We start from the raw sequence: 19624 nt of genomic DNA, 5'->3' as shown, positions 1-19624 counted from the left end.
TGCAGGCACTGGCTGCCCTTACCTTTTCCTAAAGCATTTGAGCAGAGGACAAGTGGGTGATACTAAATTCCTTTCAGTGTGGTGGCGGGAGGGTTTGAAGCCCGTTGCCACCCTCCCGTAGCGTCGCAGCCTCGGGGAGGACGTGGGAGTAGACGTTGGGCCACTGTGCATTCAAGCAGTGCTGGGCTGGAAAGACTGCAAAAGGCAACGCTGGGGCACAGCTCCTGCCCCTCAGGGTTTAGTCATCATTAGATGGCAAATGCACTGGCAGCTCAGGAACAGCAGTGGAGGATGGCCCTCAAGTCTGGCTCCGAATTATGAGGGTGTTAATTATTAGTTAACCTGGATGCAGTGAATGTGGCCTCGTGACTCTCCAGCTGCTCTTACGAGAGCCGCTATTGCCATGCCCAGCAGTTCTGGCATGCCAGAAAGCAGGTGTCTGACGTAACGGGCCCAAGCACCAAGGAAAGGTCTAGCAAGCACAGAAGGTGCCAGTCTTTATTTTGGACTTAATTATCATAAAGCCTTGTTGTATTTAATTAAACTTTTCTTGTTTGTGGATTGAGGATTTTTTCTCACAGCTGATGGCAATACTAGTAGAAGAAGATAGCATTTACAATGCAGCTGCAGGGGATACACAGTCTGGGTTAAGGATCCAGCTTAACGGCTGAATATTTGGCCTACATTTTGCTAGATGTAAATCCACTGAAATGACTAGACAAATTGGAGAGTCTGGGCCTTCTGCTGCTTCTTAGCTAATTTAATGCTTTGCTAAAATAGAATAAATAAAGATATATTAAATCTGTTCAGCAGGACTGCTGTATTTTGAATCTATGAAATGACCATTGCAATTACAACTGAGCTATACGTGAGTATAAAATAATAAAATGTTCTATATATCGAAACTAATGCAGTTCTCTTTAAACCACGAAAAAACATGGGAGAACAGCAATGTAAAGGTAGCCTGTTTTTACAACAATATGTGCACTGGTCATAACAAACGACTGCATGCTACGTTTTATCCCCACATTAAGAAAATGGCCATTCTCTTTCCTTGCTCTATTAAAAAAAATTTTTTTTTAAACATAATAATAGCTTGCAAATGTGATCCAATCTGAGGTCTGGGTATGACACTACTTTGCCTAACAGCTGGGATTAAAATAATCACCTTCAGCACTAAGCAGAACGAAGGAACAAGTGGGTAAAGCTCTAACACATGCAGAAGCATTTGTCCAGTCGTGCTTACAATTTATCATTACTTCTGGAATGACCAACCAGTGAGTAGGAGAGTGAAGACTCAATACAAATTCTAATAAAGATTCAGGATTTCTCATTTTATTGCATTCGTTGTCTAACAACAATAATACTCATTGGCAAGAAATTTATTTACACTAACAAATTAACTTTAAACCACAAGGTTTTTGTTGTTGTATTTAAACTGTAAGAAAACAAAGGGCCACTGTGTTTTTCTTTATTTTGATGCCTCCAAATAACTAAAGAATGTTGTTTTAGGGGAAAACTCAACAATCTAGAGAAGTTCATATTAACCAAGCACAAGAGAACAAGCTCAGACATGGCACTACTGTGTCTTCCATGCAGATGATTAGACAGCAAGATGTACAAACAAAATCTTCAGAATAACATGCACTTCATATACATTTGACCTCTAACAAAAAAAAAAAAAAGGCGCAACAAACCTCCTCCTATCATATAAAAAGAAACAAGAAAAGAAGCCAATTTTTACAGTGAGCACAGTGCATATTAGTCTTTTAGCTGCCTGGTTGTCTAGCAATATGTTTAACACTTCTCAGCTACCAGTGAGTTACCATTGCAACATGACTGGAAAATACATACGCAGTAGTTAAGACAGCAAATGTGTAAGGGAAAGTATATATAGTTAGAAGAGCGGTTCACTGTGCATTCCCCATTTTAGAATGGTCTGTTTATTCCTTATGGCTGGTGCCCTGTGCTCCCTGCTTCCTTTCGACTCTCCATCGCTGGGGCCTGAGTCTGCTCCGCTGGTGTCATGGACACCCATAGCACCAGCCTAAGGCTCCTTGGTTATTGAGCTGGGACTCATCTCCTGAGCTGCTGTCCCTCCTCATCTCCCCAGCCTGGAGAAAAACCTCTCCCAACTCAGAAGATCAGGTTTTATAAACCAACCGATCAGTTCCCAAGAGTCCAAACGTCCAAAGCAAGAGGCAACACTGAGCACTAAAGCCAAATCTTCCACTAGGACACATCTTTTGAGTCATGACCTAATGCCTGTAGCTAAAGTACCAGTCTCACTGCCAGTTAGTGACAGAAAACTCATTTTATGAAGGGAGATTGGAGAGCTCAATGTCATAGATATGGAATCACAGCTTGGAAAAAAAAATCACACAGTTTCACAGGTGGAAAAGGTAGAATAAAATACATACAGGAGGTAACTGAAAAGACTGTGCAACTTGCAAATGACCTACAGTCAACCGCAATCACTGGGTAGGTCACGTCTGACACCACTTACTTACAATCCTGCTCAATAATGAGCTGCTCAAAGCACTCCAACAGAAATCAAAATTAGGTTTACAAAATATATAAACAAATTTTCCCTAAAATACTAACACTCTAATAAATCAATCCTGCCAAAAAATAAAGAGAGGACAACATGCAGAAAGACACACAAAAGGCAGTTCTCAATATGGTTTTAACAAAACTTTAAAATCTTGTGATCTGTCAAATACATACAACATTACAAGGAAACAGTGAGTAAAGCTATCAGCACAGCAAAGGGGAGCACACTGGTGAGACCAGCTGCTAGCACTTATCTCGTCTGAGTTTCTTTATGGTATCAGGACCCTTTGATGTGTAGATTATGTACCAACAGCCCTGTAACTCACAGTTACCTACATACTCACTGCTACTAATCTCAATGCAGTGTAAATCTGTATGAAAATCTATGTATGTACATATGTATGTACACACACAAAATCATACATATTTATTTAAAGAAGAATCAAGCCACAAACCCCATCACTTGAACATTTTCCTTTCTAGAAAGGCTGATTTATTTCATTATTCTCAATCACTGGTTTAACAAAACCAATCCAAAAACATCTAACTGCTTTGTGCACTTTGCCCGTTTCAACTGTTAAAGACTTACAAGTTAATCAAACATGTGCCAGTTTTTTTCAAACATCTATTTTTTTTTCAGTGTTTTGGACCACAGCACAGGTTTCCTGAGGTTTTAAAGTGAGGGAGCGCATGGAACGAGGGAAGCGCTGCTAAACCGGCCCAGCCCCTCTATCATGACTTTGCAGGGCAAGAAGCCACACCTAAAAGAGCAATATCAGGTTTTGCTTTCTTGTTGACAGGACAATATTCTCTCTCTCTCTCTCTCTCTCTGTAAATACATACTAAGAAATTAACACATGACTTTATTCTTGAAAACCTTCTTTAAACTGCAGCAGTAACAAACAGTACAGACTGCACTGCAGATTTTTAAAGAATGACAGCTGAATGCATGCAAACTTCTTCTGATTTTCAGTGTTGTGAGGGCATCCAGAATGGTGCTTCTTGGCCATATACAGTTGATGATCAGCCTTCTCTCTCCTACAGCAGGGCTGGATTCTGCACTACTAAGAACGTGATTTCTTTCACTGACTTTAAGTGCAAACAAATTCATCCACATTGCCCACCTCTTACCCAATAGCATGTGGACCAGGAGCTGAAGGTGAAGTAGCTCAAGAGGTTGCAGTTGCTTTGAAGTAGCTAAAGTATTAGGACCCTGTGTTGCTTAGGGCACCTCTGAATGCCAGGGAGAGTAAAGGGCTGGCAAGCTGCTGAGGAAGGCTGTGCAGTAATTCTTGTAAAAACTCAATTCTTGTTGCATCCCTGCAGCAGACTAGAGTCATGGCACAACAGATACCTTTGAAAAAACAACCAAAACCAAAACCAAAAAAACAAAACTCTGCAAAAGCATTTGGGTACACTCAGATACAAACATTACCTAGCTCTGTTTAGCACTTTATTATGGGCTTTTGTTCTACTGTTTTATTCTAACCTTTGATCTAGAACAGGCTCTGCTTACAAGGACTCCCACCAGAGCTGCTTAGATGGGTGGGTGAAATGCAAGCACCAGTGAGCAACACTACCGTGCACTGCACACAACAGGTCGGGCTCTTCGTTCCCCCGTCCTGATCTGCCCAGGCAAACTGAAATCTAATTAGCAGTTTTAATGCTCACGTCACATGGCTGCAGGCAGCCACCCACAGCAGAATGCCCAGTGGAAGTGAATAATGTCAGTATGTTTGGCAGATTTGGACAGAGCAGAGCCATCATTCTCTTCAGAATCTCAATGCAAACACTAGCTTTTTTAGGGCTAAAGTAACCAGCAATGTTGCATCTTCTATTTTCTGTTTTTTCAAAGTACCATTTCCTATTAACTCTTCTTTTTTTTCACTGCAGCCCACTTCTTCACTCTGTCAGAAGCTAGATATATGTATCAGGGCAGTAACTCAACTGTATGAGCAGAACCACAATTCACAAAAGTGGCTATCAACGGTAACGGGGCGGTCAACACTGACAGCCAGCTAGGCTCACCGAGGCGTGCAGCCAGCACAGATGCACGGCTAGAAGAGCAGAAACACCGAGCTGCCTGCACAGAGTTTTAAAGTTGGCTAGACCAGTCAGCATATACAAAACTGCTTTAACTCCAAAAACAGAGATGCAGAAGTAGCTTACAGTTACATGTGCAGGTGAACGGGAAGTCTTTCCAGTCACTTAGCGTGGGATGTTTGTTTCTTCTTTTTACACAGCAACATGCACTTGTCTGACTTAGCATGTTTTACAGGAAGTTTTAAGTTGAGAATGATGAGTGACATCCATATCTTCTCTTTCATATATGCCATTTCAGTATATAAGGAGAAAAACGCAACACAACTTCAAAGATCTTATGAAACAGTAATAAAGGTCTTAAACTGCATTGGTCCTTACATCTGTAATCCAGTGACATTTCTGTATGTCCCAAAACCGAGTTGCTATACTTAACAAAAGGAACCACCTAAACCTTTTTTATCACAGAACAAAGAGTGAAACTCTTGACATTGCTTGGTTCGCTCTGTTTTCAGCCATTAATCGACAGGCATTTTATGCTCTTATTTTAAATCTAAGTTACTGTTTGAAGTTAAATTTTTTTTTAAATCAGAGAATAACAAAGTAACATTACTACAAAGCAATAAAAAACCCCTGAATACTTGAAAGACTTAAGTCAAATTAGTTAGTTATTCTGCAGAATAAGAACCTGATTTACAAAGATTAACTAGGCACTAGGTTCCAAGCAGCAAAATAGTAAACTCAATGTATAATGCCAAGAAGTCTGCACAAGTTTCTAAGAAGATGAAGAAAATCAAATAGGGACACTTCCTTAGATTATTACATACAACCACTTAAAACATTACTGTAATGTAAACATAACTTAAAGAGAAAATCATCATTGAATGCAATTATCAACTTTGTTTTTAAAATATTAAATTTCCAGTTTCTTCCAGATAACGTCTCTTACTTGTATATATAACCTCCTAAAATATAGGAGGTTATATGTATACCTATATATATACCTATATATAAAATATAGGTACTATAACCTCCTAAAATAACTGTATGCTAATTTCACAGAGCCCTTATTACTCAATTTGTACAATTTTTCTTCTACAAAGATTGCAGAAAGATTCACTTTAATACAGAATTTTCACTAATAGCTATATATTTTTTTGCCAAAGGTCTCTTTATCTCAAGAAAAATATCACAAGTCTTCAGAAATATCAGGAAGTATCTTTTACCACAATTTCATTTTTATATTTCAATAGAGTACATATCAGAAACGTGTAGTAATTGCATGTGGAAGAAAAAATAAAGCTAATACTAAGTAGGTCTGTTGTCTATTAGTTTTAAATGAACTAGACGCTATCAGTTTACAGTTCATTTTACATGTCAAAGAAACTATTACGATTAAACTGAAAACTTAACATTCCACATTAAGAAATTTAACTATAAACATTGCATCCCAACTGTTTTAAATCTCTCAGCTCCAGAGAGCTTTACAGACTGTCTGTATGTCAAAGTGCAGAACGGAAGCCAAGCCCAACTAAAACAAAGATTTTCCTTAAAATAATTCAGTATTTTGAATCAATTTTTAGACTGTCAAGTTCAAGTTTCTGACTTTGCATCAACAGCTTAAACAACATACAGGTTAGTAGGATGGACCAGATGGAGACTGCAACTTCCAGAATGCATGAAAGGGAAGAGATGTTCCTGAACTATAAACGCTGCTACACAGTTAGCTTTGACTACAAAGTAATAGGGTAATACACTTAATTTCTCATTGTGGATACTTGCCTGCTGTCTTTCCATTCCTATGAAGAAATACTGGATATTTTAATACTCTTCTTAAGAGGCAGTAGCATCATATAGTGCAAGATATACTGTTTGCTTCTGTCATAGTCAAAACTACATACCAGCTTCATCAGGAAAACAGAAATCTCTCAAGCATGTAATACAGTCACCAGTTAAATTATCCAAACATTCTACAGCCTGTGCCTAAAAATTCTATTTTTACTGGGGCTAAACACACTAATCAAAACCGTTAATATATGGCAGCTTTGGATTTAGTAACCTTCACCTCCATGGCAGCACTGATCTTAACAGCAATGTACTGAATTTTATTTTAACCAGAATCCCTCTTCTTCCTCTTCTTAAAGTGCACTTCTTTAAAAACTGAAAAGTCTTTAACAGACTTGAGTCTGATAAATGTTTCCACTGACAGCTTCATAATAGCACAGCACAAAGCTTATTCTCCCAGTGCTTATTGGAGAACGAATCTGAAGATGTAGTGCTTTCCTTGAAAAAACAGAGCAACATAAATCCAGTTTCCTGGTCAAAATACATGAAAAAGAAAGCAGAGTGTGCTATAAGTAAGTTGCCTACACACACTGGGAGCACAATGAAATTTATACAGATTTGTATGCTGTGCTCTAGATAGAAATTCATCCTTGCTCAGATATCCAAAGGATAAATGTTATCCTCTGATTTCTGTGTAAACCCACATAATCATTTAAGGCTTTGCCTCCTTCCTGGATTAAACTATTTTACAGTTAACAGAAAGAGTTTCACCTCCTGTCTTTTTCCCGGGGGCAGTATTGACTCTCCTGTCTTTATCTCCAGTGTATAATAAGAAGTCACTGAACAGTCGCATTTCCAAAGCAGTGTCACTTCAAGGTACTGATGCAAGATGAAACTTCTTCCAGTAGATAGAACTGAGTATCAAAACACCGTAAAGAAGCTGAAATTCCAGTTAGAAAGTTAAGTCAACTCTATTGGAGAGAGAACAGCAACTTTTACTCAGCTGAATAAACATTCACCAGTCATTCTGACTAGCCATCCTACTCAGCACACGTGAAGCAGTAGACCATGCTCCTCAGCATCTTGCTGGGTACTGAAGTGACCGAACACACAGAGCTCAACAGAAAAGAGTAGTTTGGAAGGAAACACTGCCACAAAAATATGAAATCTGTTAGCTGTCAACAACAACAAAACAAACTGAGGATCTGGAGTTGTTTAGCATGGCAACAACAACAAACATGAACTGAATACGCAGGAAAATAAAACTACACAATATAAATTTCCCTACTCATTCTATGTATAGCCCCATTTCTGTGTATATACTCTTGTGTAATGAAATACAAGAAGGCTGAAGGGGCACTGGCTTGGATGAGACTTTCTCTTCCCTTGAAGTGCCTCCACATTACTAACATAGTAGTAGGTCTGCTTATCACTGCTCATTAGTGCCATCTGTCGCATCTGACGAAGACTTGTCTGTTCTCTTGGATTTTCTCTGCAGTTGCTCTTGTTCCTTCTTCCTAAGCTTTTCCCTTTGCTTCTCCATTTTCTCTTGAGCTTTGCGAGCTTTCTCCATGGATGTTTTCATTTCCTTTAGTTTCTTTTTAATGATTGCTCTGTCTTGGGAAGATGTCATACCAAGAGCCTGAGATGGGGGAAAACAAGTTTAAAAAAGTAGTAGTATCTCATACACTTTAATCCATCACAATTTTCTTAGTATTCTGATAGTAACTCTTCTTAAGTAGAAGGCTATCACAACCAAGCTGATCTGAGATAGACTCAGACACATTACTGAAATGTAAGTAACATTAGTTTATACTTCTTCCTATACTTTCAACTTCTAGAATATGAAAGAATTAGATCTCATTGCAACCAAAGTTTTACTATATTGATTTCACTGATCAAATGTGACATAGAAAGATTAAACAATTTGCTTGAAGTCTTCTATGCTGAAGAAGACCTCCCAGTTCCCACTGATGTCCCTTAGTCAAAAGTCTCTGTACTCCTGTAAAAATCCTAGAGCGAATGAAATGGTCAGCAGAAAATTTCATAATGGAAGGGTTCCCAACCCGAAACGGCAAAACTTTGACTTTCAGATATGCACTAAGCAGTCCACAACTCCTATCTGAAATTATTTTTGAGAAAAGTAGGCTCACATTTCCACTGCAATAAACAATATATACTTCATATACCAAAACTGTATCTAGTTCTAACATTGCACAATTGCTGTCCAACTTAACCTCTAGTATCACAGTAATCCATTTTTTCAGTAACTACTACTGATGCATTTCTATTTACTATTTTCTGTGAACCACTCTTTTGCAAAATAGAGCTGGATGAGATACACGCATGCAAATACCACTTGTACATGCCGCTATATGATTAATGCATGGAAATACATTATATACACTCAGATACATTATATACACTCAGAGTTTTCACAAAGCAAATGCCCTGTGTTTCTGAGGCTTCTGATCTAAATACATATGGGAATTTTGTGAAATGATGCTGTGGCTATCTATCTCCTTTGTGTTTATTATTCCAGTTTGTCATCATTCAATGCACAGAGATTCTTTATTTTCTTGCAGAATTCTTACTTTCCTTAAAATCTGAAGTGAGTAATACAGATAGTCTTGAAGTTCAGATAGTCAGTTACCTTGAGCTTACTCCCATCCAGTTGAAGGAGATGCTCCCCATTAATGTTTTGGGCACTGAATTCAGAAACATACTGTTCAAGGTTCAGGCTCATTAACCAGTGGGAAACCTGCTGCACGCTCCACTCCTGAACAGCACGATTCTGACACTGACTGTGTTTAGGAGACTGTCCATCATCAAGGATCTGTGACAAAAACACGCTGCATTATTATTAAAAGGGTAACACTGACTAGTAACAGCATTGTTCTGTACAAACCATCAACATCAGAGCAGAGATATTTGTACCATCTTTATACTGCTATATTAACAATTTTGCACCATTTAAATTACCTCTGTATCTATCCAATTTATCTAAGAATTGGTACAAGGTACCTACACAGTCTTCTATTTATACATATTTATAAATTTATATATATTTGTCTATTTATAAATAGAAGAAGAAAAGGAACTGTCATTCCTTTTAATCCAAACATGGACTGAAATGTCTGTGTGGCATAATTCAATAAAGTTATGCTCCCATTCCCTCTAGAGATTTTAATTCTTCAAATTAGAACATTTCTAAAGGATGCAGGGAACTCTGCATTCCCCTTCCCAGGTACATTCATAGATCTCTATGGTATGTTTAAGCTATAAGACATGAAATTCAGGAAAAAAAGCCCTCAGAAAACCATTCTGAAGTTCAAAGTGATGACATAAAATAGCGAGTGAAACTGATACTATCTGTGGAAGACTATGAGACAACACAGAGGAACAGTAAAGAAAACACAGAGAACCCCCAGCCTTGGCCCTGTTCTGAACATGTTGTGCTGCTGAGAAAACTGCACAAGAACAGCACTAGGAGAGGCTGCGGGGGGCTCAGGGTGTCGTACAGCTGGTGGAGCTAGCCTGGTGTCCTCCCTCTGCCACTTTATTCCACCCAGGGGTATGCCAGCAGGGCCTGAAACAAAAGATACTCTGTTCAACCTTTGGTCAGAGAGGCAGCTGCTACGGGCTGCAGCAGCTGTCTTACATTAGAACAGCTTTTGCACTGGTTTAAATGATGCTGGGAGCTGTTTAAGTTTCTGGGTGTCTGTTTCTCAGGGATGGGGAAAAGACCCATCTAGCACTATCTTTTTCTTCTCTTAAAGCCAGCATGAGCTCAGTCCAGCTGACGCTTGGCCTTGTGGATTTGGTCTGAAATGGACCCCTCTTGCCTTCTACCATACTACAAAAAATGCAATTTGCTTTGACCTTGACAACTCTTAACAGAAAGGAGGGGAGAACTAAAGACAGGGAGAGAGGAGCCAGTGACATCTGCACATTGTGCTTAAACAAGGGGGTTTGCCACGCAGCGCAGTAAAACAAGAAGTGTAAATCTGCAAATGAGACAATATATTGCTACGCCATGATCACACAATTCACCACAAACAGCTCACTAGTATCTCACCTCATCATCAATCATATCCAGGCTCTGAGTGAGGGAGCAACAAAGAAATGGAAAAGAAAAGCATTATAGAAACAAAATACAGAACATGTAACAGCATGTAAGAGTTCAGGCAAGGGCAGCACCAAGATTTGCAAACGGATATGACTACTCAAAAACAAAGAGATTTCTTTAAAAAAATTATTTCCAGAAGCAGAGAGGTTATGTTGAAAGCTCAACACACACACGATTTGGCAGCTAAGCCTGCAACTGTGCCAAAGAAAACTCCTTGGAGTTCCTGGTCTTGACAGGCTGAAGTCAATGGAAATTTTGCTGATGGCTCCAAATGGAAGAGCAAAACCCAATTAGAGGGGTGCGAAGCCCAAGAACTGGGTTCCCTCTCCACCCTTTCCTTTTCATTCTTGAGTGTCTTTCAAGTAATTATGTCAGATCTGCCAGAGAAGTGGAAATGAAGGAGAAGAGTTTGCACCAATATGCTATCAAAGGTTAAAGAGCAATCCTAGTTTAACCCTCTGCAAGGGCACTTGTGTACATTTCCACTGCAGCTCTTACTGGACATGCTGCCTGAATCTGAGGCTGCAACTTGGTACATAGCAGAGCACTGAGAAAACACATTTACTTTTGTAGTCCTGTTCAGAGTTGGTGTTTTAGAACTGACAAAGTAGAAGGCTGAACAAATAAGATGGAAGCACTTTCAAACTTTTAATTCAATACCACTAGAAATAGGGCATTTTGACAATATATCATACATTGGGAATAAAAAACGGTGAGAGACTAAAATGTGTTGTCAAGATATTAATACTAAATAAAAAATCACTTTGTTGTTTTCAATATAGAAATTTTTGACTACCACTGCATTGTGGCTCTTGTAAATGTCTGTCCTTTTACTATCTGCAGTAATAATCTCTAAAGAATATTTGGTCTTGTAGACTTGCATTTTGGCAAAAGGGGTTGCACAGAACAGCTGTTTGTATTTAAACCTATGCAAAAGAAGCAGGCAGCAATAGTAACAAAAAAAAAAAAAAAAAGAAATAAAAGAATCAAAAAGAAAAAAGAAACAGATATTTCAACCTCTTCCTCTTTAGAAAAAGTACTGGCTCAAACTGCAAGTGAAAAATATTAAGTTCTTATTCAGAGCCTGAGGAGAACAAAGACACAAGTTTCCTGAGTCAACTGGACGCATTATCAGCTATTGTCAAACTGTGCAGCTTCACTGACAGTTCAGCTACAAAGCTAATATTTCAGAGATACATTTTCAAAATATATTCAACTCAACTCTGTCATCAATTTATAGGATTGTGAAACCTTCTGCATGCTATCACTGTTCAAACAAAAATCTAGTTTGAAAGACCTGAATTCAGACCACTGTGTGTATGCAAAGAAAGCACAAAGAGAATGCAAACTGGATTAACTCATAAACATTCTAATCAGTATATATACTTTTAGGTGTGGTATTATACAAAAAATGCATGTACAGGTCATTATCATTTTAATATATTAGGGTAAAAATTAGTCTATGATGTGAAGGGGCTTTACATCACAACTACATTCAGCCAACTATATTGTATCTTCATTATCTCAAAATTGTTTAACCTATGCCCGTTTTAGCGTACATGTATACTGGTTCACATGTACATATTTAAAATGTAGGAAATGTGTATTGAAATGTGTGAAGCACAGTACCTTGTAGGAAACCAAAAGCACTTCGCTTTCCTACCATAGGATTTTTATTTCAAATGATTATTACATGAAGAGAAACTATAGTCTCCCACTACGGGCTCTTCTCTCATTCTATTGCCTTAAAAACCCTCCCCTTTATTATTTAACTACCAAGAAAAAAGGCATGAGAGAAAGAAAACTATTTCCCACCTTAAACAATTTCATCAGCATACCTCATCTGATGACAGTGCTAAGGAGTGTGAGAAACCTGGGGTTTTGGGTTCTGCTCCTAAACCACTCAAGTCAGCTGAACTTGTGCTGCTAGGACTGAAGTCATCATTCAATGTGAAATTCTGTAGAGAAAAAGATGAGTTAGAATGAACAAATTATCTCAGAAGTGTATCTAAAAGGGAAATTTGCTTTTTGTTCTCCAGGTTGGCACAGTTTAGGAGTGCTTTCAATCATTCATCAGACCAGTGAGAAAACAGATTATGAAGCCTTATCTTTAGTACTGTTAATATGTTTATAAAATAGGAAATATTTTTATCACTACATATTTTATGAGATATCTTTGTCAGCTTAATGTCTCAATGAATAACAAAAAGGTTTGTAAGCAATTTGCAGACTTCCCTTACAGATGCTGGCTGTCATCATGGTGCTAAATTATTGCTTCTGATGGTTAATCAATAGCATTTCACTGTACTTCACACATTTAGGACAAGCATAGGCACACGCAGTAGCACAAAGACTAGGACAGCGGATTAATTATCAGAGAAAAGTTAAAATTGCTATTGAAAGAACAAGGAGAATATCCTGTGAAACCATTTCTGAGCCCCAAATAATCCCCTAAAAAGTGAAAGGATCTTCCTCTTTATCTATACCTTTAGAAAAAAAATGAAGGTAAAAGAGATCTTGTGATATCAAATACTATTTACTGAAACAAAAACCATAAATACAAGTATTACTTTGTCTTAAATGTAATGACAAACATCACACTTTATAGCAAAGAATAGCAAAAGCATGCACATTTTTTTCTAGGAATAAAATGAAATCACCATCAGAGGAATACAAAAATTAACAAGTATTTTCTATTAGAGTGAAACAGTCTGATCTGAGAACAACAGTAAACAAAAAAAAATTAAGGATATCATAATATTCCATTGAAATTGAAAATACAGTTTATATTGAGACCTCTACTCTCTACTGAGACCTCTTTCACCTATTTTAATCTAACATCTAGTTGAACAGTAAATTCAATTCACTTCTGATATTGAATTTTAAAAAATGGATCCAAACACTACATCATTCAAAACCAAAAAGAAAATTTCAAAAAATTGTTTTTATCATATTATCCTCCAAGAGATATTTGAGCTTTCTCTTCTGAAAACAGGAAGAACACCAAGTCTTGATTCTCTTAGCTCTGCTGGAAATCCCACTGAAAAGTGACATCAGTTTGTGCTTAAAAAACCTAAATTGACACCGTTAGTTTAAGAGATCACAAACTTTACAGAGAACACCAGAAAGCTTTTGTGCTCAGTTTTCTCACATCAACTTTTAGATTTACTGTTCTGCTTTTCCCGTTTCTTTACAGAGGACTAGGACACCTGAGCAGCTTTCCTTGTAAGTAAACTTTAGCCTCCATGGCATTTGTAGGCAAGGAACTTCATGGTTCTACTTCCTGTAGTGTGAATCTCTTTTTCTTTTTTTAAAATATTCTGACTGATCTTTCATCTTGTGTCAATATCAGTCCTGATTCACTTTAGTCTTTTAAAATTTTGTGGAAAAAAATACGACAGCCAAGGCCCACTAAAAATAATAATGAAGGAGCACACAAAGAACAACAAAATAAAACTAGCTTACCAACCTAATAATAACTGTAAAAGGGTTGGCTTTTCTCCCCATTTGAAAGCTATTTTTACAAAATATTTCTTTAAAGGCAGAAATAGGATCCACATGTCTAACCCTCATCTAACCCAGGTAACGGATTAGTTTATTTTTAACCTTGAGAATTTGTCTGTGGTCTTCTCAATCAATCTGATTTAGACTGGTCAACCTTGTGTTACCCTCCCTAGCACATAACGCAATGTGGTCTTTTTTTATATCACAGCTAGTTGGCACATAGCAGAAGAAAGACACGTAGAGCTTATGGCAACAAAAGCATAAGATGTCTGAGAAAACAGCTATTATGTATACGCTATTAAATGTGTGTATGTGCGTGCGCGCGTGTGTATACATATAAATGAAAAGTGCTATTATGTATATATATTATATGTAAATAGAAGGAGAGATCAGATTTCCGATTATGACTCAAATTCATGAATATAAAGATCAGCATCATTTCTGTTTCTTTTCCAGAGCAATATAAAAAGTAAGTTGCTGTAAGTTGTAAGAGGATACAGGCAGATAAATATTTTACAGAAGTGAAAACAAATAACATGAAAAAACTAAGTATATTACTGTAACTAAGGGTTATTTAATGAGTTACATGCTGAAACATTCATGCACATAGAAAGGAATCACACAGATGTATTAAATTGTAATAGCTCATATTTTTAGTTCAAGGATCTTCATATACGGAATTAAGCCCAACATCTAGCATGCACGACAAGCAGATTTCATTACCGGGGAGAAAAAGGCAAATGACTGACAGCATACAACATTTCCTCACTTGCATTTATACATTAACCATGGGTAGGTATTCAGTCCAGAAGGATGCAGAAAAATATCTACAATTGAATACACATATCTAGCATTTGTTCTGTGGATCCAAATGCTAATTTTCACTGGTACCACTTGGTTTTGGCACAGTACAGCACACCACAGCTACTTTACTGAATTAACGTACATTAAGGGAAAGACGGAGTATAAAGGTAGAATGTGGAATGGCACAGTGATAAAGATGCGCTGTTCGGATGAGCTTTTACTGCACAATGAACACCATGCGCTGTTTATTGTAGTATTAACATATTGGCCTTTTCTTTCTCCAGAAACATTAAGCCAATTATGCCACTCAACACAGTGGGAATAAGGTAGTTTTTATTTTCTACCTTTGCCCCTTTTTTAGCTGGACTTATATTTTCAGAAGAAGGTTCAGTTGAGCTGGTAGGTGATGGCAGGTTGCTAGAAGAATTAGATCCCTTGCTGCTCTCTCCATACCATGTGAATGGTACACAGTGTGGGAGAGAGGAGGATCGTTCTAGTAAAGATTTAGCATTTGCTGATTTCTGCAGTATCTCTCCAGTGGTCCTGTTTAAGAGAAAGGAGCAGGAATCTGTGTTAGAGTATAAAAAAAATTCTAAAGAGGTAAACAGCGACTAAAGAACACAATGGTATGCAGCTGGTAATGACATCCTTGAAATCTTTCAATAAGTGAAGAAAAAGCTTTGTTTGTTGGTTTGTTTTAAACCCAAGCTCTCTCACGTGATATCTACCCAACAAAGACAGGAATCAGCTCAAAAGCTTGTACTCCCACTACCTGGATGTGAGCCAGCTCCAGCCCAGAAGCCACACAGCTGCGCTGGTACGTTTAAGCGCCACAAGGGCATCTCAGCATGATTAAACAGAGTAGAGCTAGCACTGACCCAAGCAGGTAGTGGTTTCCAGACAGGTCTGGCTTGGGCGGGAGCACAGGCAGAATGAACTGTGCACTTGAACCCATCAGTGTAGATGGTCCAGATAAATACTGACAGAGAGCTTGATTTTAAAAACATGAATATAAAAAAAAAAAGAAAGAAAGAAATGCCTATGCAATATGATCAGCTTTTCTCCTTGTAATAACAAATATTGCAATGGATAATGTGATCAAAGAAAATGTAACAGTTACAAAACAAAATGCCTAAATTAATAGGTAAGTCTATCATGTCAACTGTACAGTATGTAAACTAGAAGTAACTAGTCAAAGTATCTGCCCCAAAGAAATTATGAAAACATCACATTCTCTATATACAATTCAATGTATTATTTATATCAAATTATATATTTATGCTAATAAAGCCTGTTTCAGGGCTTGAAATTTCTAAGGCTTTTAGCAGCCAACAGTAAAATACAATTATGTAAGTATCCCTCAACTTCTACCTTCTGGACAGCTTCTAAATTATTATTAGCACATGTATATATTATTAACAACATACATATTATTAACATATATATATATATATAAAACTCTGTACAAGCTCTGTATATTGTGAAGTCTCTTTTCTGTATTTAATCTGTATCTGCCAGATATTTACAGTCTAACACTTCAAACACCCATACTTCTCTCATAAGCATATACAACTTTGCTGATGACTTTAGATTTGTCTTAATTTAACACTACTTAGATCCTAAGGTTAAGTTGGCTGGAGAAGTCTTTTTGAACTAACGAAACTGCAGATACATTCCTAACACCTACAAAGCACCTCTAACTACATCCTAAAATGAAATTCCTCAGCACTCTGGCAGTAGACTATTGTTGAAGCACTTTTAATATGGGAAAATAAGATTTACTCCATGAAGTATGAATGCAACTTAGGTTATCATAGGGCCCCCATTCAAGGAAATGGAAGAAGAAGCCTCTCTCCTTTTGCTGCACAAAGAAAGGTTGATCTGTCTGACTCAGACCCACATTCCTCTCCCATGCTCAGACCTTGCTTGAAAGCAGACAGAAAAAAGAATGTTGCCACCCAAATCACTTATCCCCATGGAGTGGAATATATGCTTTCTACTCTTTCTACTGAAATGGGGGCATTTTTTATTTAGGTAACACTAGTAGTAGTCTCAAGGAATAATCTAGGGTTTTCTTCTACACATCTGAGTGCTATTTTCTGGCAATGTCAAAATAATGCATGGAACATCCATCTGACAAGATGATTAATTCTACATCAATCAGTTGCTTTAATGGACATAAAAATTATAATAGGATGCTATCTTTTGATCATCATCTTTCAAAGAGCTTATTCAGCTTTGGGCTGTACAGAAAGCATCCTCACATTTCTTCAGAAACAAATTATTTGGAGTAAGTAACAAAGGAAATGACAAGTTGCCTTTAAAAAGTTATACTGCAGTATTTACATTACAGTTTACAGAGGCATAGTGAGAATTATAAATGCTTATTAGTTCTGAGGTTGAAAACAGTATTAAACTTTGTTTTCAGTATCTGTATCCAAACTCGAAAAATCAGTTGAGAAAATGAAAAGCTATCAAACAAATAACACAAATTACTGATTTATTGTATGGTCAAGTAAGCAATTGATCCTTCTGCTCTGAGATCTGTTTTCCTCTAAGAAAGACACAGATGTGTGAAGTCCAGTAGATAACATACTAACTATGTTGGTATAAGAACATACCAAGTTTCATAGAGTCTGCTTCTTACAAGCAAGTATATACTCATATTTTCCTCCCTGTATCTTTGTATTTATATGCTACCTGGGAGCGCTAAGGACACTAAGCAGCCTTAGAGATACATCTAAGTGCAGAAAACTTGTTTTCACAAATCTCTTTCTTCCACTAGGAAAACCCAGCAATGAGTATTACTAATTAGAGGGTACATGAAAGCAGAAACACCAATGGCACAAGCTGAAACAGTTTTACTGACTCCATCACAGAGATGACTAACACACACTAAGGATTTTGGCAGATATTTGAAGGATACAAACTGATGCTGAGGTAGAACACTGTAATTCAGTACAGTGTGCCCGAAGGGCTAAGTCAGAAGTCAAGTTTCTTCTGCTTCTATGATTTTAAGGAACTACATATTGTAGCTGTCACTGTGTGTCTATATATTAGAATGTAAGCAAAACTCCACAAATTGCTACACACTGGTTTTCGATCACAAAGCTTTTGCAAGTATCATTCGAAGTCTGTTTACTTAGATTGTTCTTTTATCGCGTAGGTTTTCTTTTGCATTATTTTGTATTTGGACAGTTTTGGAGTTGTTACGTCCTTTTTAAACTTTTTAGAACGTATCATGTTTGCTTGGTATTTCTGACATTTAACTGAATGGTTATCTTTTGTACCTGGAACCAGATCTCATCTCCCTGAGCTGGGATCATGCTGGGCCCACCAGTACATGGGAACAAACCTTCAATAAAAATCTACACTAAGTTTTGCATAAAAAATAAACCTTCAATAAAAATCTACACTAAGTTTTGCATAAAAAGCTGTTGTCTGCCATTTTGAATGTTCATTCACTTTATTTAGAGTCCACATGATGGAGATGCTGCCTCATCAGATCTCGCTAGCAAGTCACAATTCTTTTCTTGAGAGCTGGTGACACGGTCAATCCAGCCAGCATTTTCCCAGTATTCTTTGAATTTACGATATTCTTTTTCAGAAATAAATCCTTCTGAATAGATTTCTGAAGTGGACACAGCAAAGCTGCAGCCAAGGCCTGCTGCACATCCTCATACTGGGGGCATTTTTCAAAACTGTGTGGAATTGTGTCAAGATATCTGGATATCAAGATATAAGGGTCTTATTAACCTTCTACATGTGTATCCTGTAGGCAGCTCTAGTAACCTGCCCCTGCAAATCCCATCAGTGGACACAATAATAGTACTGGCACTGGGTATCATAAGCCTCCAAGTATTTTTAGATCATTTGTTAGTTTTCTGTTTGTTAAAAAGTTTAAGTTTGTAAGATCAGAAGTTGGCCTCAAAGATAAAAACTTAAAGGAGGACTGTAAATGTTTTCATCTGCTAGGATGATTCATTTCAGCCAATGTTTTTGACATAACATTTCTTGCATCCTTAATCTTTTCCCCATACCTACTGCCACAGGTCACCCTAATAGCTTCTTTTTCCTTCCGCTTCTTTCCCTTGTTTGAACTCCTTCTCAAGGGAGCCCTGTAACAGTATTAGAAAATATCAGAAAGCACCTCAGAAATTTCACTTTCAATTCCTCTTAATTTTTTTAAAAAATGTTTTAAATAACAAAATGCTTACCCAAGGTCTGCAAGTTTTCGCTTTAGTTTTTCTGCCTGCCCCATAGTAGGGCTAGTTGTTCTTGCTGCCTGGGCACATGTGGCACCATCTAGGATACATTCGTACATGGGAGAGTAGACGTTATTAACTGTTACTGAAAGCTATTCTGCTTTCCATTCAGTATAGTTTGTTCATCTGTTCATAATTAGATACACATACGTGTACATGTGTGTGAGTACATGATTTAATTAAGTGACGCCTTCTCATTTTTAAGAGGATGATGTGAAAAGGAACTAAAACATATATAAAGTTTCAGAATTTGAAAATACACATGAAGAAAGCTTATTTTAATTAACAAAAAAAAGTTTATTTTGGTGGTGTTCTAGTGAGAGAATCTATAATAAGTCAAAACAACAAAAGGTTAACAGAGAAAAATCAAAGTGAATGCAATTTTAAACTCAGCAGTAAGAGTTTATTTCTCTTTTATGGAACTTTTGGGTATGCATGCTTTACTTCAGAAATGTTTGCTGAAATTCCTTCTTGAACTTTAGAGAAGAGGGTAATTTTTATGGTGGACATGCCAGGTATAGTAACCTGCTTAGCTTGAACACCT

The 19624-nt window shown here is 37.3% G+C and overlaps 1 protein-coding gene across 3 annotated transcripts in view; it reads right to left on the bottom strand.

The window, feature by feature from the left end:
- Nucleotides 1-1313: 1313 nt before the first annotated feature.
- The window catches only part of PPP1R9A (protein phosphatase 1 regulatory subunit 9A), a 151589-nt gene continuing 133278 nt past the window's right edge, over nucleotides 1314-19624 (bottom strand). For 2 of the 3 annotated variants that reach the window (XM_062569142.1, XM_062569143.1), the window contains exons 14-19: nucleotides 19033-19120; nucleotides 18856-18933; nucleotides 15160-15358; nucleotides 12346-12465; nucleotides 9032-9214; nucleotides 1314-8020 (exon numbers count right to left, since the gene is read on the bottom strand). In XM_062569142.1, the coding sequence (XP_062425126.1) occupies nucleotides 7808-8020; nucleotides 9032-9214; nucleotides 12346-12465; nucleotides 15160-15358; nucleotides 18856-18933; nucleotides 19033-19120 (881 nt within the window). In that variant the 3' untranslated portion in view covers nucleotides 1314-7807. The remainder of the gene's footprint in view (nucleotides 8021-9031; nucleotides 9215-12345; nucleotides 12466-15159; nucleotides 15359-18855; nucleotides 18934-19032; nucleotides 19121-19624) is intronic. The other variant, XM_062569144.1, reaches the window with a different exon arrangement.

Source organism: Rhea pennata, chromosome 2 (genome assembly GCF_028389875.1).
Source record: "Rhea pennata isolate bPtePen1 chromosome 2, bPtePen1.pri, whole genome shotgun sequence".
NCBI classification, from domain to species: domain Eukaryota; kingdom Metazoa; phylum Chordata; class Aves; order Rheiformes; family Rheidae; genus Rhea; species Rhea pennata.
Note: the sequence above shows the minus strand (reverse complement) of the source record. Positions and strands in the feature narration are given on the sequence as shown.